General features: G+C 31.4%; 1 protein-coding gene across 1 annotated transcript; it reads right to left on the reverse strand.

The window, feature by feature from the left end:
* Window positions 1–1,188: 1,188 nt before the first annotated feature.
* On the reverse strand, window positions 1,189–22,607 carry LOC130441995 (sister chromatid cohesion protein PDS5 homolog B). Its single transcript, XM_056775938.1, has 7 exons — window positions 22,373–22,607; window positions 18,431–20,524; window positions 16,280–16,557; window positions 14,457–14,868; window positions 12,024–12,457; window positions 9,764–10,039; window positions 1,189–6,649 (listed from the first exon to the last, which is right to left on the reverse strand). Exons 2-7 carry the CDS (start codon window positions 20,514–20,516, stop codon window positions 6,539–6,541), a joined length of 3,597 nt encoding a protein of 1,198 aa, XP_056631916.1. The 5' UTR covers window positions 20,517–20,524; window positions 22,373–22,607; the 3' UTR covers window positions 1,189–6,538.
* Between the last annotated feature and the right edge of the window lie 185 nt (window positions 22,608–22,792).

A 22,792-nucleotide genomic window follows, 5' to 3' on the forward strand; every position in this document is an offset into this window, starting at 1 on the left:
TAGTAAAATTGTTCATAGTTGGCTAGTGGGTCGTCAGAGTCACTTAAAATTACCAAAGGCCGATATCTTTTGAAAAGGTAATCAGGCACCTTAATTTGAAACTTTTAACATCACAAGACAAACTGATAGGCTTGCCCATTTGTTTAAACCTTGCACATGTGAGTGCTGGAAACTCACGTAGTCTGTATTTCTTACTCCTCCATTCACCAGCAATCGACTTTCGCGCCTATATAAGTGGAGCTGCTGATTGGTGAGAGGCAGAAGGCCCATCTTATCTCGTATCAGATGTTTCAATCTATCTCTGCAGTTTCTTGCGAGCAGACTACTGATATGTGGGTTCTGGGCCCATTGGTAGATTTGTTTATCCCAATCTGGCGAGCGAATCAGCTTAACCGTTGGCCGGGTGATCGGGCACCCAAAAGAGCTGAACCTTGCAGCTATCGCTCATCAGTTCTTGTAGTACTTTTTGCAGTTTCAGATTACTCTTTCTAGCGTTGATGAAGATGGTCCCGAAGCGAAAAAATTCACTTATTTTGGGATATCCTTCGCAGAAATCTGCTCTGGCCAACTCATTCGTCTTTGTACCAAGTGGCTCTATTATATATTATTGTGGACTGAGAGTCAACAGTCCATTATCTTCTGTCAATGATATTTGTCTCCAAACCCCTATTGAAATCTATTTATCGAAGAAAAATAGTAAACCACAACAAAGATCAGCATGTAAATATCCCGGGCAAATGCAGCGTGGCAGCTGCAAGTTTTTAGATCAGGTGTAGTACAGGGACGACACCCGGCATCGTATTATCATACTGCAGTGAGATTGTTTATTTTTGTATGTTGTGTTATTTTCTTAAACATATCTGACACGCATACAGCTGATGAAGTTGTTGACATTTGCTATACAACGGTTAAGAAGTTTTAATGCTAGCAAAAAACAAATGATTGTGAATATTTATAAAAATGAAATGCAAGAAAATGATGACAAGGCTGTTGATGACGTTCCAAAACTATTCCAAACTTCACGTTTATGTTGTATATTTTTGTCATAATAACTTGTATAGTCATGAACGTTTATTCCAGAATACTCTAGAATATTCGATAACTGCTTAATTACATAGGTAAAGGCCAATTTTAAAGGGAAAGAAGAACAGAATATGAAACTGATAATCAGGAAATAGAAAATAATATTTTTCACTAAATTATATTTTATACTTACAACTTACAATTTTCTTCGCGTTTATAAATAAAACAATTAAACGAGAAGGAAAACGATAAATTAAACACAACTTGACTCGTTTTACCAAAAAATCGCCCATTTATAAAAATAATTTCTCTTGTGAAAAATCCGGTTCAATTTTTACTTATTAGTTAAAATTCAAAAATCTTTCGCACCGACGATATTTCATAGGCCATTTACTAATATATTTTTCTACATAGAATAGTTACTTTTTTAATAATCATAAAAATTCATACAAATATACATAAATCAATATTTTACCACCATGTCAGCGCACAATTTGAAAGCAAATACAGAAAGTAATTGGTTTATAAATGGATTCCTTTGATATATAGGGTTTCAATATTATGACAAAGACAAATACCTCAACATTATGCCAAATGTATATTTATGGTCCTAATTAATAATAGAAATAAAAATATCTCATAAAATCTTTAATACAACAAGCTGAGTGTCAAATTAGTTACACATTCCAGTACAAATCAGGGATTGTTTGAAAATTTATTTTTCCCACTGAGAAAACAAATATTTTATTCTGTATCCCCAAACTCTTGCTACAATTATTCTAACTACGTCCCCTGTCCAGCAAGTCAATACTTGAAAACTAATGCAGGATGTGTAAATCCATTGTAATAATTAGTTTTTGTTGTTTGCAAGTCTTCAAATTTTAAAATATGTCTCCTTCACAATAGATTGAATCTATCTCCCACTCTGCTCATTTCATCTTGAACCAGTTCGATGGGATCCACTATACAATTAGCTTCAAACCAGTTGCCAGTCATAATTCCATTATCAACTCATATATTGACTATAGACATTTAGTGAAAACCAATTCTAACTAGATAAAACCTATTCGTCATGTAAGTTACTTAATTTAGCAAAGTAAATAGCCCATGAAAAAATGATGTAAGGATACATATCAATTCTAAGAATTATTGACTAAATGTACAAAATTGGGATTCGGAAAACATGTACACTTCTGGCATAATAGAAATAGTTAAAATACAGATATCTTTATGTAATATATATACTTAAATCGGTGATATAACGTTAATTCTACCTAGAAGAAAAATATACTATTCTCTAATTATCGAAAAATTTTCAATCAATCAAAATAAAAAAGCATATCTTTTCAACACTTCCAAAGAATAACATCACAAAATCAGTGGAGAAAGAGAAGCTGCGAAAAAAAAATAGTTATTGGGCAATAGTTACGGTATTACAGTAGAAGTCCATTAGTTCGGCATCCAACAGTCCGGCATCGCTCCGGAAAATTGTAAAAATTTTGGTTTTCCCTAAAAGTGTGTCTTTAAAGCAAATAAAACCGCTCGAGAACTATTCGGAAGTTTTCGGGGTAGTTCGAGATCATCCGGAAGCGCTCGGTGTTGTTCGGAAACAATTAGCGGCCGGCTAGTCTCAGCTGTCACAACAAATTCAGGTGTAGACTACACCGTGTAGTGCAGCTCCGTTAATCAATCACGAAGCGTCTTCGCCATTTTTTTGTACGTTGTTGTTTTGTGTTCTTTCACATCGCAGTAAACGTAACTTTTGAAACTGTTTATAAAAAAAGTGATTTTTGTTCTAACTGTACAGTGACCATGTTTTCAAAACCTAAGCCTTCGAGTTCATAAGGAGAGAAACGAAAACACGTAACACTTATTCTCAATCAGAAACTAGAAATCATCAAACGGCTAGAAAAAGGCGAGAATAGAAATGTTTTAATGAATGAGTTTAATATTGGCTCATCAACTATTTATGACATTAAAAAACAAAAAGATGAACTAATGAAGTTTGCTTCTCAATTGGTAACAACTGAAAAATTGGCTTCTACACAAACATTAAAAAAACCAAAACTGGAACAGCTAGATAGTGTATCGTTCAAATGGTTTAGTGCAGTACGTTCTGAAGGAAAGCCGGTAACAGGGCCAATGATTGTTGAAAAGGTAAAGAAATTCGGCTAAGATTTAGGAGTTGCTGAAAGTGAATCTAATTATTCTGATGATTGGCTCAGAAACTTTAAGTTTCGGCATGGAATTCGAAGACTTGATGTAACTGGAGAAACCCTTTCAGCAAACCAAAACTCTGCAGAAAAATACAAAGACGAGTTTGAGAAAATCGTGGCTGATAATGATTTATCACCTGAACAGATTTACAATGCTGATGAAACAAGGCTAGTGTGACGATGTTTACCAACATCTACACTAGCTGGGGGAGGAAAAAAAGCAGCCAAGGGTTTAAAAAAAAAAAGACAGATTAACCGTTTTGCTATGTGCTAATGCGTCTGGAAACCACCGAGTGACCCCTATTGTGATAGGTAAATCTGCAAAACCCAGGGTTTTTAAGAATGTTACACACTTGCCTGTCCAATACGATGCTCAATCAAATGCGTGGATAACAGCCGCCCTCTTTAAAGACTGCTTTTTTCACCACTTTGTGCCTGAAGGCAAGGAATCCTTCAAAAGCCTTGGTCTACCAGAAGATACTAAAGCCATCCTTCTTTTGGGCAATTGTGAATCCCATCCGCCAGTAGATGAGTTAGTTTCTGGAAATATTGTTGCTACTCTGCTCCCACCTAACGTAACATCTTTGATTCAACCCATGGACCAAGGGGTTATTCAAAATTTTAAATGCTTTTAAAGAAGGTCTTTTATTCAAGGCCTGTTAAAAGATTTTCAAAAAAAGTTTACAGTAAAAGATGCAGTCTATGATATTGCACAGTCTTGGAACTAGGTAAAAAATACAACACACAATGAGCCTGTTGAACAAGAACTAACCGATGAGGACATTATCAACATTTTAGTAAACCCTCAGCATACTCAAAATCTTGAAGAAAATGACTCAGATGCCAAAATGGAAGAAAAGGAAAAAATCAGCTGGGCAGAATCACTAAATAAGTTTATCTCTTTTGCTGAGGCTAGTACTAGCTACAGTGCTTCAGAAATTATTGATTTCAATATCATTAGAAATAAATTTTATACTAAACGCCAAAAGTCAAGAAAACAAAAAAACATTCGTGACTTTTTTAAATCTAAGTGAAATATGTTTTACAGTACGTGTACATACATTATATGAAATGTAAAATAAACTTTGTTGTATGTATTTGCATACTGTATTCTTAGTTTATTATTAACCTAATTGTTCTTATATTTACCCCCCGATAGACCGGAATTTTCGGTAGTCCGGCACCGAGACGGTCCCGAACGTGCCGGATTATCGGACTTCTACTGTACTTAAAAATCTCTAATTTGGACGTATGGTATAAATTTTTAATTTATATTATATTTTTATAACTTTATAATTACTTAACATAAATAACAACTAAAGATTCTCCAGATATTCGTTGATTTTCCAGATGAAACAATCATTAATATATTCAAAGACAACAATTGAATTTGTCATTAGGCGCTGAAGAGAATAACTTGGTGAAAGAAATGCACGTCGGTTAATGTAAAGTGTAGTGGTAATGGGTATCATGAAAGTTTTCAGAAATGCTAACTTAGAAATGAGTCAATGGACCTAAAGTAAGGTAAAGGGACCTTTTTACAGGAGTAATCCCATCTCATCCCAAGAAAAAAGCAAATACATGAAGATAGTAAAACAAGATGAAAGAGGAATGGACCACCTAAAGACACAGACATACGTATTTGAAACTGTATCATCTTTCAATTATCTAGGAATAACAATAGGACAAACGTCTAAAGAAATAATAAGAGAGAGAATAGAAAAAGCATATTAAACATTTGGAAAAAATAAAAAGTTACTCAAAATCAAGAATATTAGTAAAAAGAACAAAATATATAAAACATTAATAAGAATATTGATTGCGTACGCCATGGAAACAACTGTCAAATAATAACTAAGAAGACCTGAAGATAATCGAGAAGAAAATAATGAGAACTATACTTGGACCACATATTATAGGAGATGGAGAGATAAGATTGAAGAAAAATGGAGAAATAGATGAAGAACTGGGAGGAAAAAATATAATAAAGTATGTAGAAGCACTAAGACTGAATTGGTCAGGATATAATAAGAAAGAAACCTACAGGAAAGATAACACAATGGATCTTTGACTAAGAGGCAGAGGCAGACCAAGAAATACCTGGAGAAACCAAATTGAAAAAGATACTAGCATCCTAGGAATAGTAGACTAGAAAGCCAAATCAAAAAACAGAAAAGAATTGAGATATGAGAATGTAGGTGCCCCAAGCGCTAGCCATAATCCAAGAGATTAAACAGCATGATGATGAATCCCATTTGGATAATAGTGAAGAAAGTACAGCAATATACATTTTCAAATTTAAAATTAAGTAAGAATCAGAATCAATTGAACTATAGGTAGGAAAAATCTCATCAGGAAAGCAACAAACCATAATAGATTTGTCTAGTGACAAAGAAGTAGTAATAGAATACAAAATTGGACATACAAGATAAACAAATGTAGAGGTGATGGATATCATTAATACTTCCAGAGATTCCAACTTATAAAACAAAGTCAATTGAACTATAGGTAAAGGGACTATTTAACTGAAAAATTTTATTAAGACACTGAAAAAAGCTGGATAAATCATGATAATTTATCTAGTGACAAATAGAAGTAGTAATAGAGTACAAAATTGGACATACAACATAAACTTGTGGGACTGTGCGAGTAAACGTGTGAGCAAAATTGTAGCTGATTTCCATAAAGCACAACCAAAGATAACGAAGACAATGTTTGGTATGTTTCAATCCAGAAATTACACATTTTCAAAGCTACAATCAATTATTAAACCCTTACTTAAAGCAACAGATGTCTTTTAAAAAACTAAGACATTTTTCACTGCTACACCAACATGAACTTAAATTTACCTGTGGTCATTGGAGATGATAAGTTGGTTTAGGAAATGTTAAATAATATGAGGCGTAAGGTGCTGGACATATTGGATAAAATTGTGTCCAAAAGTATATTCCATAATACATTCATAAAAAAAATTATCTTTTTGGTTACCTTGAAACCCATGTTGTATACTAATATGCTGTTTACATTGTTCTAAACAAAACATACCATTATGTAGAAAATTTTTGATGATTCTCATTAGAACAGTAATTTTAACTTGAAAAAAAGGTTCACGATAAAAAATGTCCAGAAGTGCCGATTTTTCGAACCGCTTTGATAATAAGTAGATAGAAAATCCTTATTCTTAACTTTTAATTACAAATTAAATGATTCTAATTGCAAAAGAAAAGCACTGAAGAGTCCTGATGATTTTCATTTTGTGGAGATCACACACTCTGTAGTTTTGTCTTATATACACACACTCACTTGTCGAGATCCACTTTCATTCTTTCCCTTAGCCTTTTTGCTGGTGGCTCATCGATATCTTCTTCCAGACCAGGTAGTTGAATTTTTGTCTCAGATGCTTCCGAGGGCTGCAAAATAAATAATAATGATTATTATCTAAAGCGGAATGTTAATGAAAACCAAATATTTGTTTTTCTTTACTTCGCTGCAGTTTATTTTTCATTTTTCAATAATACAATTTTACGCAGTGTCTGTTAAACTCTTGAAATAACTTCCTTTTAAGAAATCATGAAAAATGTATAACAAATGAAGTGCTTCAGTATTGGCTTCAAATTATTACATAACACACCAGTTGCATTAGTGTTTTAAAATTATAGATTCTTATCAATGTTTTTTTTAAATATCTTCTTGGAGAGTAAAAAAAAGGATTCATTTTTGTAATGCTTTATCACAGAACGTACTAATAATTCAAAAGTTTGTGAGTCACCATACGCTTAAAATAAAATAATAAATGGGCAATAAAAATTATAGTATGACTAAACTGTTTTTAATCTACCACTACCATTATGCAAATGATACGACAAATGATACCAGATTGATATATATATATATATATATATATATATATATATATATATATATATATATATATATATTTAATATGATTGATTCTGCTCAACATGCTTTATGCAAATTTCCAATTCACCCCGTATCTCGGAAACTAGCAATATTTACATAAAGCATGTTGAGTAGAATCATCATATTTTGAAGGTCTACAATCTATAGTTCAGAGATTGGACATTCTTAATGAGTCAACCTGTATATACAATTTATCTAATGTACCAGAAGCAAATATTTTCAACGCAAATCACAATTTTAAATACATAAATAAAAACATAAGTATGGAAAACAATTTTCATTTTCATAGGAGTGAACTACCATAGTTTTAATAATTATGAGAATTGATTTTTTAGATATTTATAATACAATATACAAAGTCGTTCTCTTCCCCCAAAATTGTTAGACGAGTTATATTTCATAGTGGAATATAATTTTTGCCCAGGCTGATTCTATGTAATTTAGTGGACTAATGTCAATAAATGTTCATTCTCTTCAACATGATGTTGTCACTCATCAAAATATAAACTATATCAAATTAGAGTTCACTTCACTGGTTGCCCAATGTTATATGAAATGATGGCCTTTTTGGAAATGACCACAGAACTTTTTTATAAATCTACATGCCATAGTGACAGTTCGTTAGCAAGCGAATTTTTTGTATATAAGGCAGAAATAGGGCACGACTTTTTTTTAAGATAAAGTTAATTTATGTTCGAACATAATGTAAAAATATAAATATACAATTGAATCAAAACATTTTCAAACACTGAAAATAAATAATAAACAAATAAAGGTAGAAAATATGATCTAGAAACAATAAAAGTATCATGCATCAAAATTGCATATTATTTACAAACTACTAATCGTTATACGAGACAAATAATTTTATTGTAAATGGAAATAAAATTTGTTTATATAATAAAGTTTAGTTTAGGAAAGTTGCGAACGCAGCTTAGGTTTTCCTCAATGTTTCTTTGAACAAGGTCTGTGTTAAATTTCCATAGATTTTTTAAGCTTCTGAGCTGAAATGATGGATTATTGGAACTACACTTTTCAAAACTGTCCTGAACAACTTAGTTACCACTTTAGGTAAATTAACCACGCCAGTAAATTGATCACCAAACTAAGGTTTGTTTCGGAACTCACTTATAATTGCATCTAATTCAGCCAACAAAATTATATTCGAAGAAATATGCCATACTTTCATCATGTCAGCATTCAAATGCCGTACAAAATTTCACACAATTCATAATTTTTCACAATATGTACCAGTTTTTTCGACACATTTTTATTATGTCTCAGTATATTTAACCTAACCAAAATATTACTAATAGAACATATTTCATGCAAATATGAAAATGGATGAAAACAATATATTTTTTGGTTAAAATATCAAACCCAGTCATTGGCATAGCCTTACATAACATTCTTATTTACTTGGCACTTAACCAATGTATTAAGCGTTGTACTGTACTCAATGCAACGAATCTCCCCAATTAAACATGCTCCTGTTTTAGACTACCGGTACTGCAACGTGAGACGTCGAAGGTCAAAGAAATAGCGCGCAGAACTTAACTGAATTGTTTATCAAAGTATTATAAGGCGACTACTAAGTATTGAAAATTTTCTGTTGGTTAAGTAATAGAAAATGTTTAATTTAGATTATTTAAATGATTAAGTTATCATTGTTTCAGTTCTTATTTTTTTAAGCTCTGCAGATACTGAACCCTCCCTATAAAATAAACAACTCATTTAAATTCAACTAAACCATTACTGAACAAGGCGAAATATTGAATTTTTTACATGTAGTAAGTTATTAACATAGTTTCTGAATGTTGTCTATTAGCTAAAAAACCATTTGTTAGCTATTTCGAGCCAGATCAAGTGAAGGTTTCAAAATATGAACTTCTATTCCACTTAAACTAAAATTGAAACATTATTTTGACTGTATTTTTTTTTAAATTCTATATGTAAAAATTAAGTAATTCTCTAAATTTGGCATTGAAATTTATTGATAGGATGCTTTGAGTGGCATATAAAATAAATTTAAATAACATCAATATGAGTTTTATATAAACATACCTGAGCATCAATTCCATCAACATCCGCAAGCTAGATGTGAAAATATTATCAACTTAAAACTGTCTCCTTAAGACAATCATTTTCTAAATTTACTAATTCAGTCATTAATGTAATTAAAATAATAGTTGTTGCTCATATTACATATGATGTTATAAAATTATTGGAAGGAGATACATGATATGATAAAATTTTTATATGGATGCAGTAAAAATAGACAAAATATAAATTTCTTTTGCAATTATTAAAAGAAACAACTTATAAAAATGATAGAAAAAGAAAGTGTATTGATAAAAGATATTTTTTTTTAAGTATAAAATAGGTTTTCCGTTAAACATCCCAATATACTTACCAGCACTAAAAGTAAAGAAAGGTAGAATCACTAATAAAAATTATCTAATTATTTGACAAACATTATTTTGTTAAACAATCCTTCAAATATATTTATATATTTATTTTTTCTACCTTTCCAATATATTCTATAATAAGTAGTCACTCCTAAGAAAATAATTGATTGAAAATTGAAAATATGAAACACTTACTTGAACATCTGTACCAAGAGGACCACAACCTTCCGGTTTTTTAGGTTTAGGTTTTTTCTGCCTTTCGGTATTGAGCATATTTAGGGTAATGCCGGTTTTCAAATTAGGTTGATATTGGAGTTCTGGAGGGAGAAAAACCCTGGTATTGAAGAAATCCGGTTGTGGTACAAAATACATCAATGGAATGCGCGTCTCACTTATAAAATCTTTGATGTCGTAGTTTGTTGATCGGGTAAGTAGGAGGCCGGATGCTAGGTCACAAAGGGCCCATATTTTCTAGATTCGAAACATTTCATTAAAATTATCCTCATCAAAGATTGTTGATATATAAAAAAGTATTCACAGAAACAATGCCACAAATTAAAAATAAAAACCGTTATAGAAGCTTAAATTTTAGAACATCGCTCAACAGCTTTTATGGATGGTAGAGTATTTTTTGGTCCATTCATACTTTCCTAAAATTTCTGGATGGTCTGAGCATTCAGACTGACATACTACTACTAGATCTTTACCATTTAAGCACCAAAAATTGACCACAAACCACCAAAATCTAAATTTTCAAAGCAACCAAATATCCAATTATTACATCAATCTCAAAACATTTCTGATTATTAAGCCCCAACAAATCGATACGATTTTACTAAGAATTTAATAGAATAATACTAGAACATCAAAATATAGATATGAATGTGAAAATGAAAATAAGATAAGAGTACCAACTGCAACATACACAACAGAAAATTGGACAATCAAGAGGAAATATGAAACATCAACTAATGACAATAAAAACGGAATACCAGAAAAGAATAACGGGAAAACTAAGTGAGATAAGCCCATTTACAAGGAGAAGGAAGGCATATATAAACGTACCTATCCTTAATGGAGCTAAATTAATACTTTCCAATGAGGCAAAATATCTAGGAGTTATAGAGGAAAAAACACTTACTTGGAACAATCACCTCGAGAAAGTAATTGCAAAAGCCACTGCGGCTATATGGAGTTGTCACAAGCTTGTTGGTAAGACATGGGGATTAAAGCCTAAAATGGTATTCTGGATATACCAAACAGTAATCAAACACATGATCTCATATGTAGCTCTTGTTTGGTGGCCAAAAACTGAACAAAAAACCTCTCAAAAAAAAATTGAACAAGATTCAAAAGTATTACAGGGGCAATGTCAACCTGCCCTACTACAGCCTTAGAGGCGTTACTGAATTTGCCTCCTCTTCACCTCATACTGAAGATAAATGGGCATTTAGCGACGCCCCCACTAATCAAGACAGGAGATCTGATAGGTAATCTAAGGAATCTAGAGCTAATGAAACAGAAAGCAGTGACAAACCAATGGACCAAATGCACATTGGACAAAGATAACCAATTGGATGATCACAAATCATGAAGCAACAAAAATATTCCATAAGCTCGAAATGTATCTCTCTGGTATACAGACAGTCAGACGCTAGCACAAGAAGCTGGACTGTGCATTTCTGGACCAAAATGCTAACCATACCTCTAGGAACATCACTCTCTATTTTTCAGGTAAACCTCTCTAAAATGCACATATACATTCTCTCAGATAGCCAAGCGGCCTTGAAGATCCTGAAATCTATTGAGTGCACATCCAAACTAGTGTGGAAGTTTAAACAAACTCTAAAAGCACTAACTAACACAAACAAAGTAACCCTAATGTAGCTTCAGGCCACCAGGGTATACCAGGAAATGAGAGAGCTAAAAAAGGGGCAAATGCCACATCAATAGTGAACTGAACGAATGGCAAAAGAATCAGATGGAATCTTACTGGAGTAACACTTCAGGCCCAAGACAATCCAAAAGATACATGACCATATCAGATAAGAAGACTGAAGAACATCTCGTGATGACTGGTGGTTGGTTGGTTACTGCCCATCAAATACCACCCAAAAAATAGCCTTCTTTGGGAGGAGTCTACGTATTAAGGAAGCAGAGTAATGTGATGTAGAGTCTTGTACAAAATATCTTCTAGGTATAAAGATGTAAAGCCAAAACGACTCCCAAAACATTCTACAAGTGGGAACAGATAAAGATTTAGAAAAGTAATAAACCAAGAATATTATAGAAGACTGAGATAGAAACGGGTATAAGAGAGACCAAAGATAAATGAAAAGCTATAAGAAATCCAACAATTTTGTCAACTTTAAAAATGCTAGAATCATCCTATGTTATGAAAAAAGTAATTTTGACATAACTTGGAGACAATTTTTTGCTAATGATAAATACTTACATAATTAATAGAGTCATCATCAGGCCTAACAGCATCTTTATGATTTTTCATTTTTTCTATCAAATTTTTGTAAAATCCATAACTAAAGTAATCACTTTTAACTAGTGGTTCTAAAATGAACCAAAGACACTGTTTCGCTTTCATGAGTTCTTGTACATCATCCCATTTGGTTAAATGTGGATCATGTGCCAAAATTGGTACAGCAAAAACGAGCATATAATCTGGCAATATATGAGGCAGTTGACTTAGTGCTTTATCTGCTTGTCCTGTACCCATTGTCAATGTTTTTACATAGTCCCTACGTCTATTAATGTCAGCAATCATGTAATTCCTGATGGTCGTTCGTAGACGGTTTTCTGGTTCTCTTCCGGCGAGTGCATAATAACCCATAAAATCCAAAGGCAGACATTTGTTTGGCAATCCTTTATTTAAACCTAAAACAAAAATTAAAATATTCAAGTTTATTTCTGTAAACTGTACAGTTTAGTATCAATAGTAATAAACGTTTTGTATAATTCAGTTAGTGCAAATAAAAGGTAATTAATATAATATTGTTATCTACTCGTCCACTAATATAGAGCTTGAGGCCGATCCTGTTTTATGTTATTTGATGCTAAAGTTTTTCGAATGAACCTATTTACATTATGTTTTTTTATGTGATGGCTATTTGTTGTATTGTTTTTGTGATCTGTTTACATTACGTTATTGCAGTTTTTATAGAGACAATTTATAAGAAGGCCTTGTTGTTTGTTTGCGCCAAACTAGAGATTTCGAGTAATTGAAAATTCTGGATTGTGATAATACTATTTTAATGAATCAGTCAATAATTTGATGTCATAGTGAATCAGTCGGTGTATTTGAATAAATATTTTCAAATGTTACATCACATGAAAGCACATACTTACAGAAAAACGTACGGCTGAAGTTGTAAATAACTGATATAAATACTTAATGTTCAATTATTGGTATCACAGTAACTTAGATATACATTAGTGAGGAAAAAACATGCGCAAGTGACGGTAAGATTGTAATGAATCAAAGATGTATAATTTTTGGTGAGTTTTGGTTGTCGTCATCTTCATTACCTCAATTAATTAATTTATCCAAGGTATATATACATAAAATACTAATTCTTGAAACATACACAAAATAACAAGGAATATGGTGACAAATTATGAGAAAATCAGAGGATATAAGGTCAGAAATCAACTGGAACCTATTTGAAAAATTGTAGAACCTTCAATTTGCAGATGACATGTTTATTAACAACAAATAGAAACCACATGCAAGGGAAAACTAAACACACTAAACAATAAGACAACATCAGTAGGACTAAATATAAACCGCAAAAAACAAAGATATTAAAAAAATCGCAAAACAGAAGCAAAAAGAAAGATTTAAAAGGAAGGAAGAATTATGCTATTTAGGCAGCATAGTAAGTACAAATAGAGGTACTGAAAAAGACATCAAAAGAAAAATGGACTAGGCACAAAAGAGGCTTTCATGTCACTGTATAAAATATGGCCTTCAGCATGTATTTTAAGACCAAAACTAAGACTGTTTCAGACCAATGTAAAATCTGTTTCTTTATAAGGGGCTAAAACTTGTAAACATAATAAAATGTTCCAGAAAATTCGATAATTTATTAACAGATGCATAAGAGTTGTATGTAAATTTTTTTTTAGCTAACATGATAAATAATAAACACCTTTGGAACATAACTGAAGAAGAGAAAATAGACATAACAATTACGAAGTGGAAATAGATATACACTACTACATATACTATATATACATTATATTATAATACAATAGGACAAAGAAAATGGACAAGCATGAAGAAGAATTTGCAACAGATATAGAAAAAGGCTACAGAAATATCCAAAAAAATAGGAAATGTAGAGCACTGGTCAACAAAATTGGACAAAACACACGAAATGACACATGAGGATAGCGACCCCATTGTTCTACCACAGATTCTGAAATACTGAGAGTTGCTCCACTGGGAGCTGTATGACATTGATAATGGTGACGAATTGCTGCCTCAAATTGGGAGCTAATACTTCTTGGCATTCTGAGAAAACTATAATCAAAAAACAATAAAGGCAAACTTTAACAAACAATATCAAATTTCACTTAAGTGACATGTTTTTTACTAATTAGTACCTCTATCCCAACACTCACAATTACACTGTGTCCCTTCGAGCCTTTCATAGTTCCCTGTTAATATTTGGCTTAAATGACAAGACAGTGTATTTGTGATTGTAGGTGAATGTGTTCTGTATGTGAAAGTGTATTTCTAATATCAATTAATAAAACTTCATAATTCTCATGTGAAAAGCATTTGGATAATTCTAAAGCAGAACAAGTAGAGAGATTTTTATGACAAAAAAAGAATATTGAGTTGATAATTTGCTAATTTCAAAATACCTACCTTTATGTAATTTAGTGGCAAATATTTCTCGAACTTGCTTAACTTCATCCGTCATAAGTTGAGATAAATTGTAGAATTGTTCGGCTGTGTACTGATCCCCGACGCCTTTTTGTTCGCAAACTTTCAGCATTGCACAACCTGCAGCTAGTCTTAACCAAGACATTTCAGCTTTTGACAACCGTCCTGATTGTAAAAGATCACCTTTGTGTAATATAAATGCATTCAACATTCTGAAAGTTTTTTGAGCAGAAGCCGTATCTTGTTTAAGACCCAACAGCCACCTTGCCATTGCTTTCAAGCCTTCCACTTTGCATCTTGTTTCTTCAGGTAATTCGTCTTCAGAACACCAAGAATCACCGTCAGTGTCAACTTCTGTTTCTCGACCTTCCTTTACTAGAAGCTCTTTAACAATCTTCAAAAAAACTATGAATTAATTTTCAGTTTTATAATAAAAAGTGAAATATTAAAATTCTGTTCAAACAAGCTAAGAACATAAATTCTTATTCCTAAAATTCTCTATCTATTAGGGTGCTTTAAAAAATTCGACTAATTTTCTTTATTAACTTTATCAAAAATGTTTCAATGAAAGTTTCAGCTTTATTGGTCTGATTCTGTACTAAATACAATTCACAAAGTACACAATATACACACATCATATGAAATTCAGCATATATCTTATTCTTCCACCTAACCACTTTCAGTTGCTTAAAAGTGCAAAAGAACTTCATACATTCTCAACTATAATTGCATAAAATAAGTGCTAAATATTTAGTTACAAAAAATTGCTCTGTACCAGAATTTTACCACAATTTAAGGTCCTTGTGGAGAACATTATAACCATTAACTACTTACATGAAACTTCTTTGAAAAAGCGCATATTTATGCTGAGGCCTAGTTCACAGATTTTTATGTCTCACATGTACGTTATGTATTTTTTCAGGAAAACAAGTTTTTCCCTCAAATAAACAGGTGTCCAATGTTTGCACATAGGACAAAACTTCTATCCACATTGTCTTAAAGTGTGAAGAAATGGGGACAAGATACATCTTTTGGGTTCGCAGTTTATATAATACCCCAATACATACATATGTTCTGCAACTCAATTTGTTAATTTTGACAGAAATATAGTCATAATTTCTTAACTTAAAGATAAATTTACAACACACGTTTTGTGCACAGTAGACAAAAATAGACGATACCAGAGATTCATAAACCTTTTTCCTCATCTTAAAATTAAGAATAGACCTGTTTATATACAAGAGTTTCATCTTAGCCTAGCTTTACTGCAAAAATAACTTTAAATGTTCTTTAAACCTTAAGTTCACATCTAGAATTAGTTCTTAGCAATTTGTATAACTATGACTGCCAAAAGTCTTTTGTAAGTTTTCAATATTTTCAAAAGTTGTTCAAGATTAAAGCTGGATTGATGATGAATTTTTATATTTTTTCAATTTCAATTGTTGATAGTTGCGTAAAAAAATTGAGAAAACATGAAAATGTATCATCAATCCAACTTTAACCACGAATATCTTTTTAGAAACTGAAAATATCAAACAAGCAAACTTATATAAATCCCTTTTTGTGGGGCGTCAAATTTCCTGTAAAAATCTATTTTGCTCATTCCAATTGAATGTCTACAACAAGAACCATAAAAACCCAAAGTGCAAAATAATTTTATCCCATGTTATTTAAATAGAAAATGCAAATTAAAAGGTGAAACTATCACTGTATTTTTTTTCCGCCATTTTCATTATTATAATTACGAAAATGACAAGTCTAATATCTTCGACATATTTACATTTATGATTTAAGAAAAATATTACCTTTCTAGAGACTATATTCTTTATTTGCACCTTATATCGATCTGGTATATTGAAGGCGATATGTCCAAGAGTAACTATTGCAGTTCTGTAGTTGAGAGATTCAGGTGTAAGATTGTTTTTAATAGATTCCAAAATGCTAGAAAATAGAGTATCATACATATCTGGCATGTTCTTGTAGATACATTGTATTGCCCCTTTAGCTTGCTTGGGTGTTCCAGTTTGTGCAAACTCTTTACATATTGGTGCTAACTGATTCATGATTTCAGGAAATTGTTCAGCTAAAAATTATTATTTCTGTGTCACTCACAATTTTAAATTTTATTGACAATTTATATAAAACCGTAAAGAAATAAATTTTATTAGTTTCCTTATTGTGAGGCCAATATACCTTGTTTTGAAAAGTCCTACCATTTTAAATGCTTAGTTAGTTACTTTTTGACATTTATTGAAAATTCAGATTCTTGAGAATGGCTATATATTTAGTTAAAAAAACTAAAAATGAGAAAATTACCATTCTCAATATGTTTAGGGCTGTTCTCAACAAAAGCTCAACATTTGATGTTAGAACAATAGTTTGAGCATGACTGTTTGAATATTTGAATATAATGACTATAAAAAAGATAAATGCAGACCCATTAGAGCATCAAATAAGAAGCACAGAAAGAAGAGAATTTGTAATATATAATGTACACTACCCATAATTAAATATTTCAAAGGAAATAATTATTTACATTAGGAGTCACCAGAGAAAATCTACCTCAAAACTAAGATTTAGAACTAAATGGGATCCCAACACAATGCTAGGAACAAATAAAAATGCCATTAAATGGTACAAGGACTGCTTCAAAGTAGCAAACAGAACTGAATAGGAGGCACAAATATGAAAATGTGTACAGTTCAACTTAAAAAAGAAATTCTTCCAAATGAAGATTATCATCTTGTCCAAAAGCCAAGCCTCTGGAACTCTAATCTCCAATGTCATGATATCTAAGCTGGTTTTGGGATGCGTGGACAAGTTATATAAGCTAGGTAAGAAGAATAAAGTTACCCAGTGTACCTTAAGTCTCAGAAGATGGTCTCGGTAACAGTGTAATAGTGAGTGTTGGAGTAGTGGTAGTGTAAACAGGTTCTGGGACACACTGGAGTAGAGGGATATGAAATAGCAAATAGATTCACTAAAGTAAGGGCATAAAAACTTTTCTTAGGACCTGAACCCTTTTGAGCAATAGACTTCAGAAAATAGAGAAAATGCTAGAAAAAAGGTAGCTGGAGAAAGAATCAGTTCTTGGAAACAATCTACAAGGGTTAAGACATGCAAGTATACTACTGGGAAACTATAACCAAATAAAAACTTTTAACTTGAGTAATGACAATCTATAAAGATTATCAAGAGTTTTGTCGGGTATTTACGCCTCTATGGACACCTGAAGATACTAGGTTAAGCAGATAAATAGATGAAACCTCTATCCATATTCTCTCAAAGTGTGAGAGACTACAGAGCTCCAGAGCATTACACCTGGAAGCATATGAAATAGAAGATCTTTGTCAGCTACAGCCATCCCATATTCTGAACTTTCTTTAAGGCATGGAATTATTAGTGCCACAGCAAGAAAAAGGGACCCCTTAAATTACACATACTTACATTAATAGCAACAATAGATTTGTCGTTTACAGCCTACAAAAATTTTAATCAAAACAGTATGAAGATTATAGTGAAGATATGAATTTTATTTTTTTGTGAAAAATACTTGAAAAAAATATAAGTTCTCTCTTCCTGACATTCCTTAAAAGCAAATTTAAAATTGGTATAAAATAGTTGTCTTTGTCAATTCAGGATTTGAATGGGCAGCAAAAAGAATTGACTTAAGTTGGAAGAAATTCACGGTCAAATGAAAAGATATAGATGAGAAATTACGAACAACATTGGTAAGATATTGATAATAGTACAAAAATAGAAATATTTATTTATAATATTATTTTGGGAAACATTAAATATGAAATCAAGAACATCTTCAGGTTTGACAATAATTTCAATGTTGTTAATTTGATTTGTCTTTGCAAGATCATTTTCTCGAAAAATACAAATTAATAATCTATCAAGAATATGATGGTATTTCCAAAATCATAATAATTATTTTGTAATATACTTACATAAACATTTATATTTTCCCAGGAAAGTGAATACAGATAGTACTAAAGGAGCAACATTCTCATCATCTAACTTCAATAATTCTAACAGTTGCTCCAAAACATCGCTATATTGAAAATGGGAGGGAAATACTACACTCAACATAACCAGCAACTTTATGCCCCTATCTCCAGCTGTCGCAGGGTTCAATCCAATTTCTTCTATACTATTTCCACCTTTTAAACAGTCCTCAACATATCCTACTAATAGTTTAATTGCTTCGTGGTCGATCATTACAGAACTTATTCTCTCAAGCAACATTTTAACTGTGTTGTAATATAAGTTTGTCATAACTGGTGGACCAAGTTTTCTTAATACTGCTGCTGTTGCTTCAGAACATTCTTTACAGCTCACAGAGGGCTTCACTACTATATCAAATTGTTCCATCAGAAATTGATCTCTTTTCAGATGATTACTAAATTTTGTTAAATATTCATGAGCTTTAACTGGCTCTGGTAAACACCTGGATAAATTCTGTACTTTTATCGCCAATTCTTTCAAAACTTCATTTGAACCGTTTGCAAATCGCCTATGTAATTCCAAATATTCTTGAACCAATTTTCTGACACATAATTGGTTCTTCTGTAATTCTAAGAATGCTTTAGTTGCATGATCATCTACCGTGCCAAGAAGATGGTATAATTTCTTCATTCTCTCTGCAGCAGGAAGTTGATAAGGAACAAGACAAGTATTCAATAAACGTTCTACTAATAATCGATCTTCCATGCCGGCCATATAATAACCATGTAGAATTTTATCTTTAATCCAGGTGACGGCTTTTTTTGTTGCATTAGGTACATCGGGATCGCTGAGATGTTTTTTGTAAATGAGCGCTAGGCCAGACATGGCCTCTTTTCTTATTTTGAATTTTTTATCCAAAGTTCTTTCTTTAACAAATTCTAAAAGATCTTCAGAATCTGACACAACTTGAAAATCGTTTTTCGCTGTCGTAACGATAGCCATTACTACTTGATACCGCACATTTTCTTCAGAGTCGTGTTGTCTCATTTTCAAAGTCTCTGTGATATCTTTTCTTAAACTAGGATGGTTTAGGAGAAAGTGCATGGAATATTGTACACATTTTGTTCTAATTGCAATAGAAATGTCATTGAATCTTCCTAAAAATGCCCTCCATAATGCAGTGTGTCGACGCGCAAGCTCAGAGTCTTTTTCGCTGAACATTTTAGCTAAAAGGGCAACAGCAGCTAATCTGTCACTTTCCAGAGGACTTTTCAATTTACATTCTAGCTGTGGTAATACGGCTAATAAAATCTGAGGCCTTATATGATTTAATTCATAAATCAAATCATATACCTTACCACAAATTTGTAAATTTTTATCCTCTTTGCCCAAAATTAAAACATGATTGAAGAATGCTTGAATGTAAGGCTCAAGTGTATCCGAGGTTTTGATTATTAGCTCTTTGGCCAGAAAGTACGCATTTTTATGTTGCGTTTTGTTAGGTTCAACTATATTTATTAAAATAATATCTAAAAGGTCATTGCTGACCATGTCACTTTCCGATATTAGAGGGCACAGTACATCTAACATGAAACTTTTAACTCGTCCAGAATGTTCATCATTGACAATTCGAAACATCAATTGAAAAAGAGCGCAGAATATTTCTTGGCAATCTTGAAGTTCAAAACACATGTTAAATGACTTCACATATGCCAAATTCTCCAGCAAATAAAAATATCTCTTAAAAGCAGCATCTTTGGGATCTTTCAGTCCAGATAACTGAGTAATTAAAAAGAGAAAAATTGTTTTCACTTGTTCAGGATCTTTATATGGTGCTTCAGGAGCATATACTCTCAAGACGTCTGCAATACAACATGCTATTAGTAATTGAACATCTCTTGAAGTGTGAGATAAAAACTGCTCTTCTGCAAGGTGAAGGGACAATGGAATGTATTGCTTATAAGCTCCATCGTCTTGTCCCATAGCTTGTAAAGTATGTGCGAGTGTTTTTAACCGACGGATTAATTCGTCTGTATTTAAGTCGTCACTAATTGGACGACATCCTGGAGGATACACTATTTCAGACATTTTGTTACCTAAAAAAATAACTTAATGACAGATTTAAGAATTCCCAAATTTCAAAAACTACAACTACCTAACCACATAAAAGTGGTTAGGTAGTTGTATCCTAATTGTTTGTGTGTTGTGTTGATTGAATGTTTTTATTAATTATTCTTATTTTTATGCTAGAATTTTGTATCATATTTTTTAAACGACAACGTTTTTGTACTTCTTACTAATATGTTATCAAAATATCACAATTATAATTAACAATGTGCACTTTTTAACTAAATCTTTAAAATCTATTATAAATTATTTCCAAAATAGCAGAATAGATTTTGTAATACACAGAATAAAGAACATATTATATGTATTAATTACATACTTGATACTACCAAAGCATGTAAGATGGATATCAATAAACAAATGGTTGAATTCAAATAACCTATAAATTAAAGATTCCAAAGATCAACAAATTATCTTTTGCCCACTTTATCACAGTAATAAAATGCCATTAGATAGTGAATTAAATTGCTATCACTGTATATATAGGATTATCTTTCAATTTAATTGGATGTTGGACAAGTTGGACTAAAAACAGTTTTGATACTTCTGCGCCCGAAAATGAGCATATTTTTAGTTCACAAATCTATTTAGAAATTTTTTTACATATTTGAACATATTTTTCACTAAATATGCTGTTAATGTAATTAATAATTTTATCTCTTTCTGTAACCTCATTACTAAAACAATAATATCTGCAAGAAAATTTATAAACATTGTTATTATAGCCAAATATGCTTCTGATGTTGCCAAATATCAAGAAAAATTATTCCTTCTAGGTGTAACATAAAGTCTTTATTCATGTTATAAAAAGTGTATAAACTTACAACAAATGTTTAAAAAATTTGTGGAAAGGGTTATGTTATGTGTCAGCAGTTTAATATATAAATTTAGCAAACTGTAAAATTAATGGATAATATCAATATCGATAAGAATGAACAAAATTTGATTAAATAATAGGATATATTTTGTATCATGAGTTTGGTATTGAGTATTTATGCATTGAACAACCATAAATATTTAGAGTGACTATTATGAACAGTTTCTTGTTACAAATGTCATCCCTCATCAATAGGTCATCTGCTTACTTATAAAAAAAATCACAGAACTTACAAAAACCCTTCAGATATTAACATTCACTTGTTTTGTTAAAGATAACAAATATGGAAAGCTCATTACACACTCAAAATTATGTCAAAAGTAATGATTATCCTTATTAACATATCATAAATCATTTCCTAATGTCTAAGATCTGAATCCCCACTGTACCATTCATTAATAAGATCTAATAAATAATATTCCTTAAAGGCCTCTCAAAAAATAGTAACAAATTATTCAAAATAACTTCATAGTTATTAGTACTTTGAGAACTGAAAATTATTTAATAAAAAAACTGACTTAAAACCAAAAAGCTGACAACCAAATAATTTCAAATATTATTAATTTAAAAAATTTACCTATATCATACAAGAATTGCTATCTTAATTATGTAAATAAGTTGTTAACTAAGTAATTTTGATAATATAGGTATACTGTATTTTCTATTTTTATTATGCGACCTCAAAAATTAACATAATCCCTGGAAGTCGTTATAAAATAACAAACTCTCGTGGTTTACACATACACATTAATATACATCAACCACATCTACAGGTACCTATTATCCAGATTTCAGTTGGTATATTCCAAACAATGTTTTTTCATTTATTCTATGCCGCAAAGTAGAAATTACATTGATTGTATTGAAAATTACTTCTTTAAAAAGCAATTCCCAGGGATTACACACGAATACAACGAAATACTATGCAACATATATTTACCTGTCTACCAAATAACGTTGGATAATAAGATTGAGGTAGATCAGTCTTTGCACTTTAAAAAAGTTATAGATAGTATAAAACACAAGCTCATAACATAACTTATTTCAGTTATATTTTTCTGTTTATGAAAAATCGGTAAAACTTTACCAAAATATCTCCATTTTCTAGATAAACAGGGACGCGCACAAAATAACAGAACTTACGAAATGCACTTCACTTATTAACATGAAGTTTGGGAGCTTTCTTCTTCTCTTTTTATAATTGTCAACACGGAAAGTGACATTTATAATTATTTTCTTTTTATTAAACTCGGATTGTATGTAACGCTCATATTATTAGGAATATCGTATATTTGTATTTGTACTGGTTGAAATATCCATACCTCCTCATTAAGAGTCGTGGTTGAAGTTACCTAAAAAT

This window comes from Diorhabda sublineata, chromosome 3 (genome assembly GCF_026230105.1).
Source record: "Diorhabda sublineata isolate icDioSubl1.1 chromosome 3, icDioSubl1.1, whole genome shotgun sequence".
NCBI classification, from domain to species: domain Eukaryota; kingdom Metazoa; phylum Arthropoda; class Insecta; order Coleoptera; family Chrysomelidae; genus Diorhabda; species Diorhabda sublineata.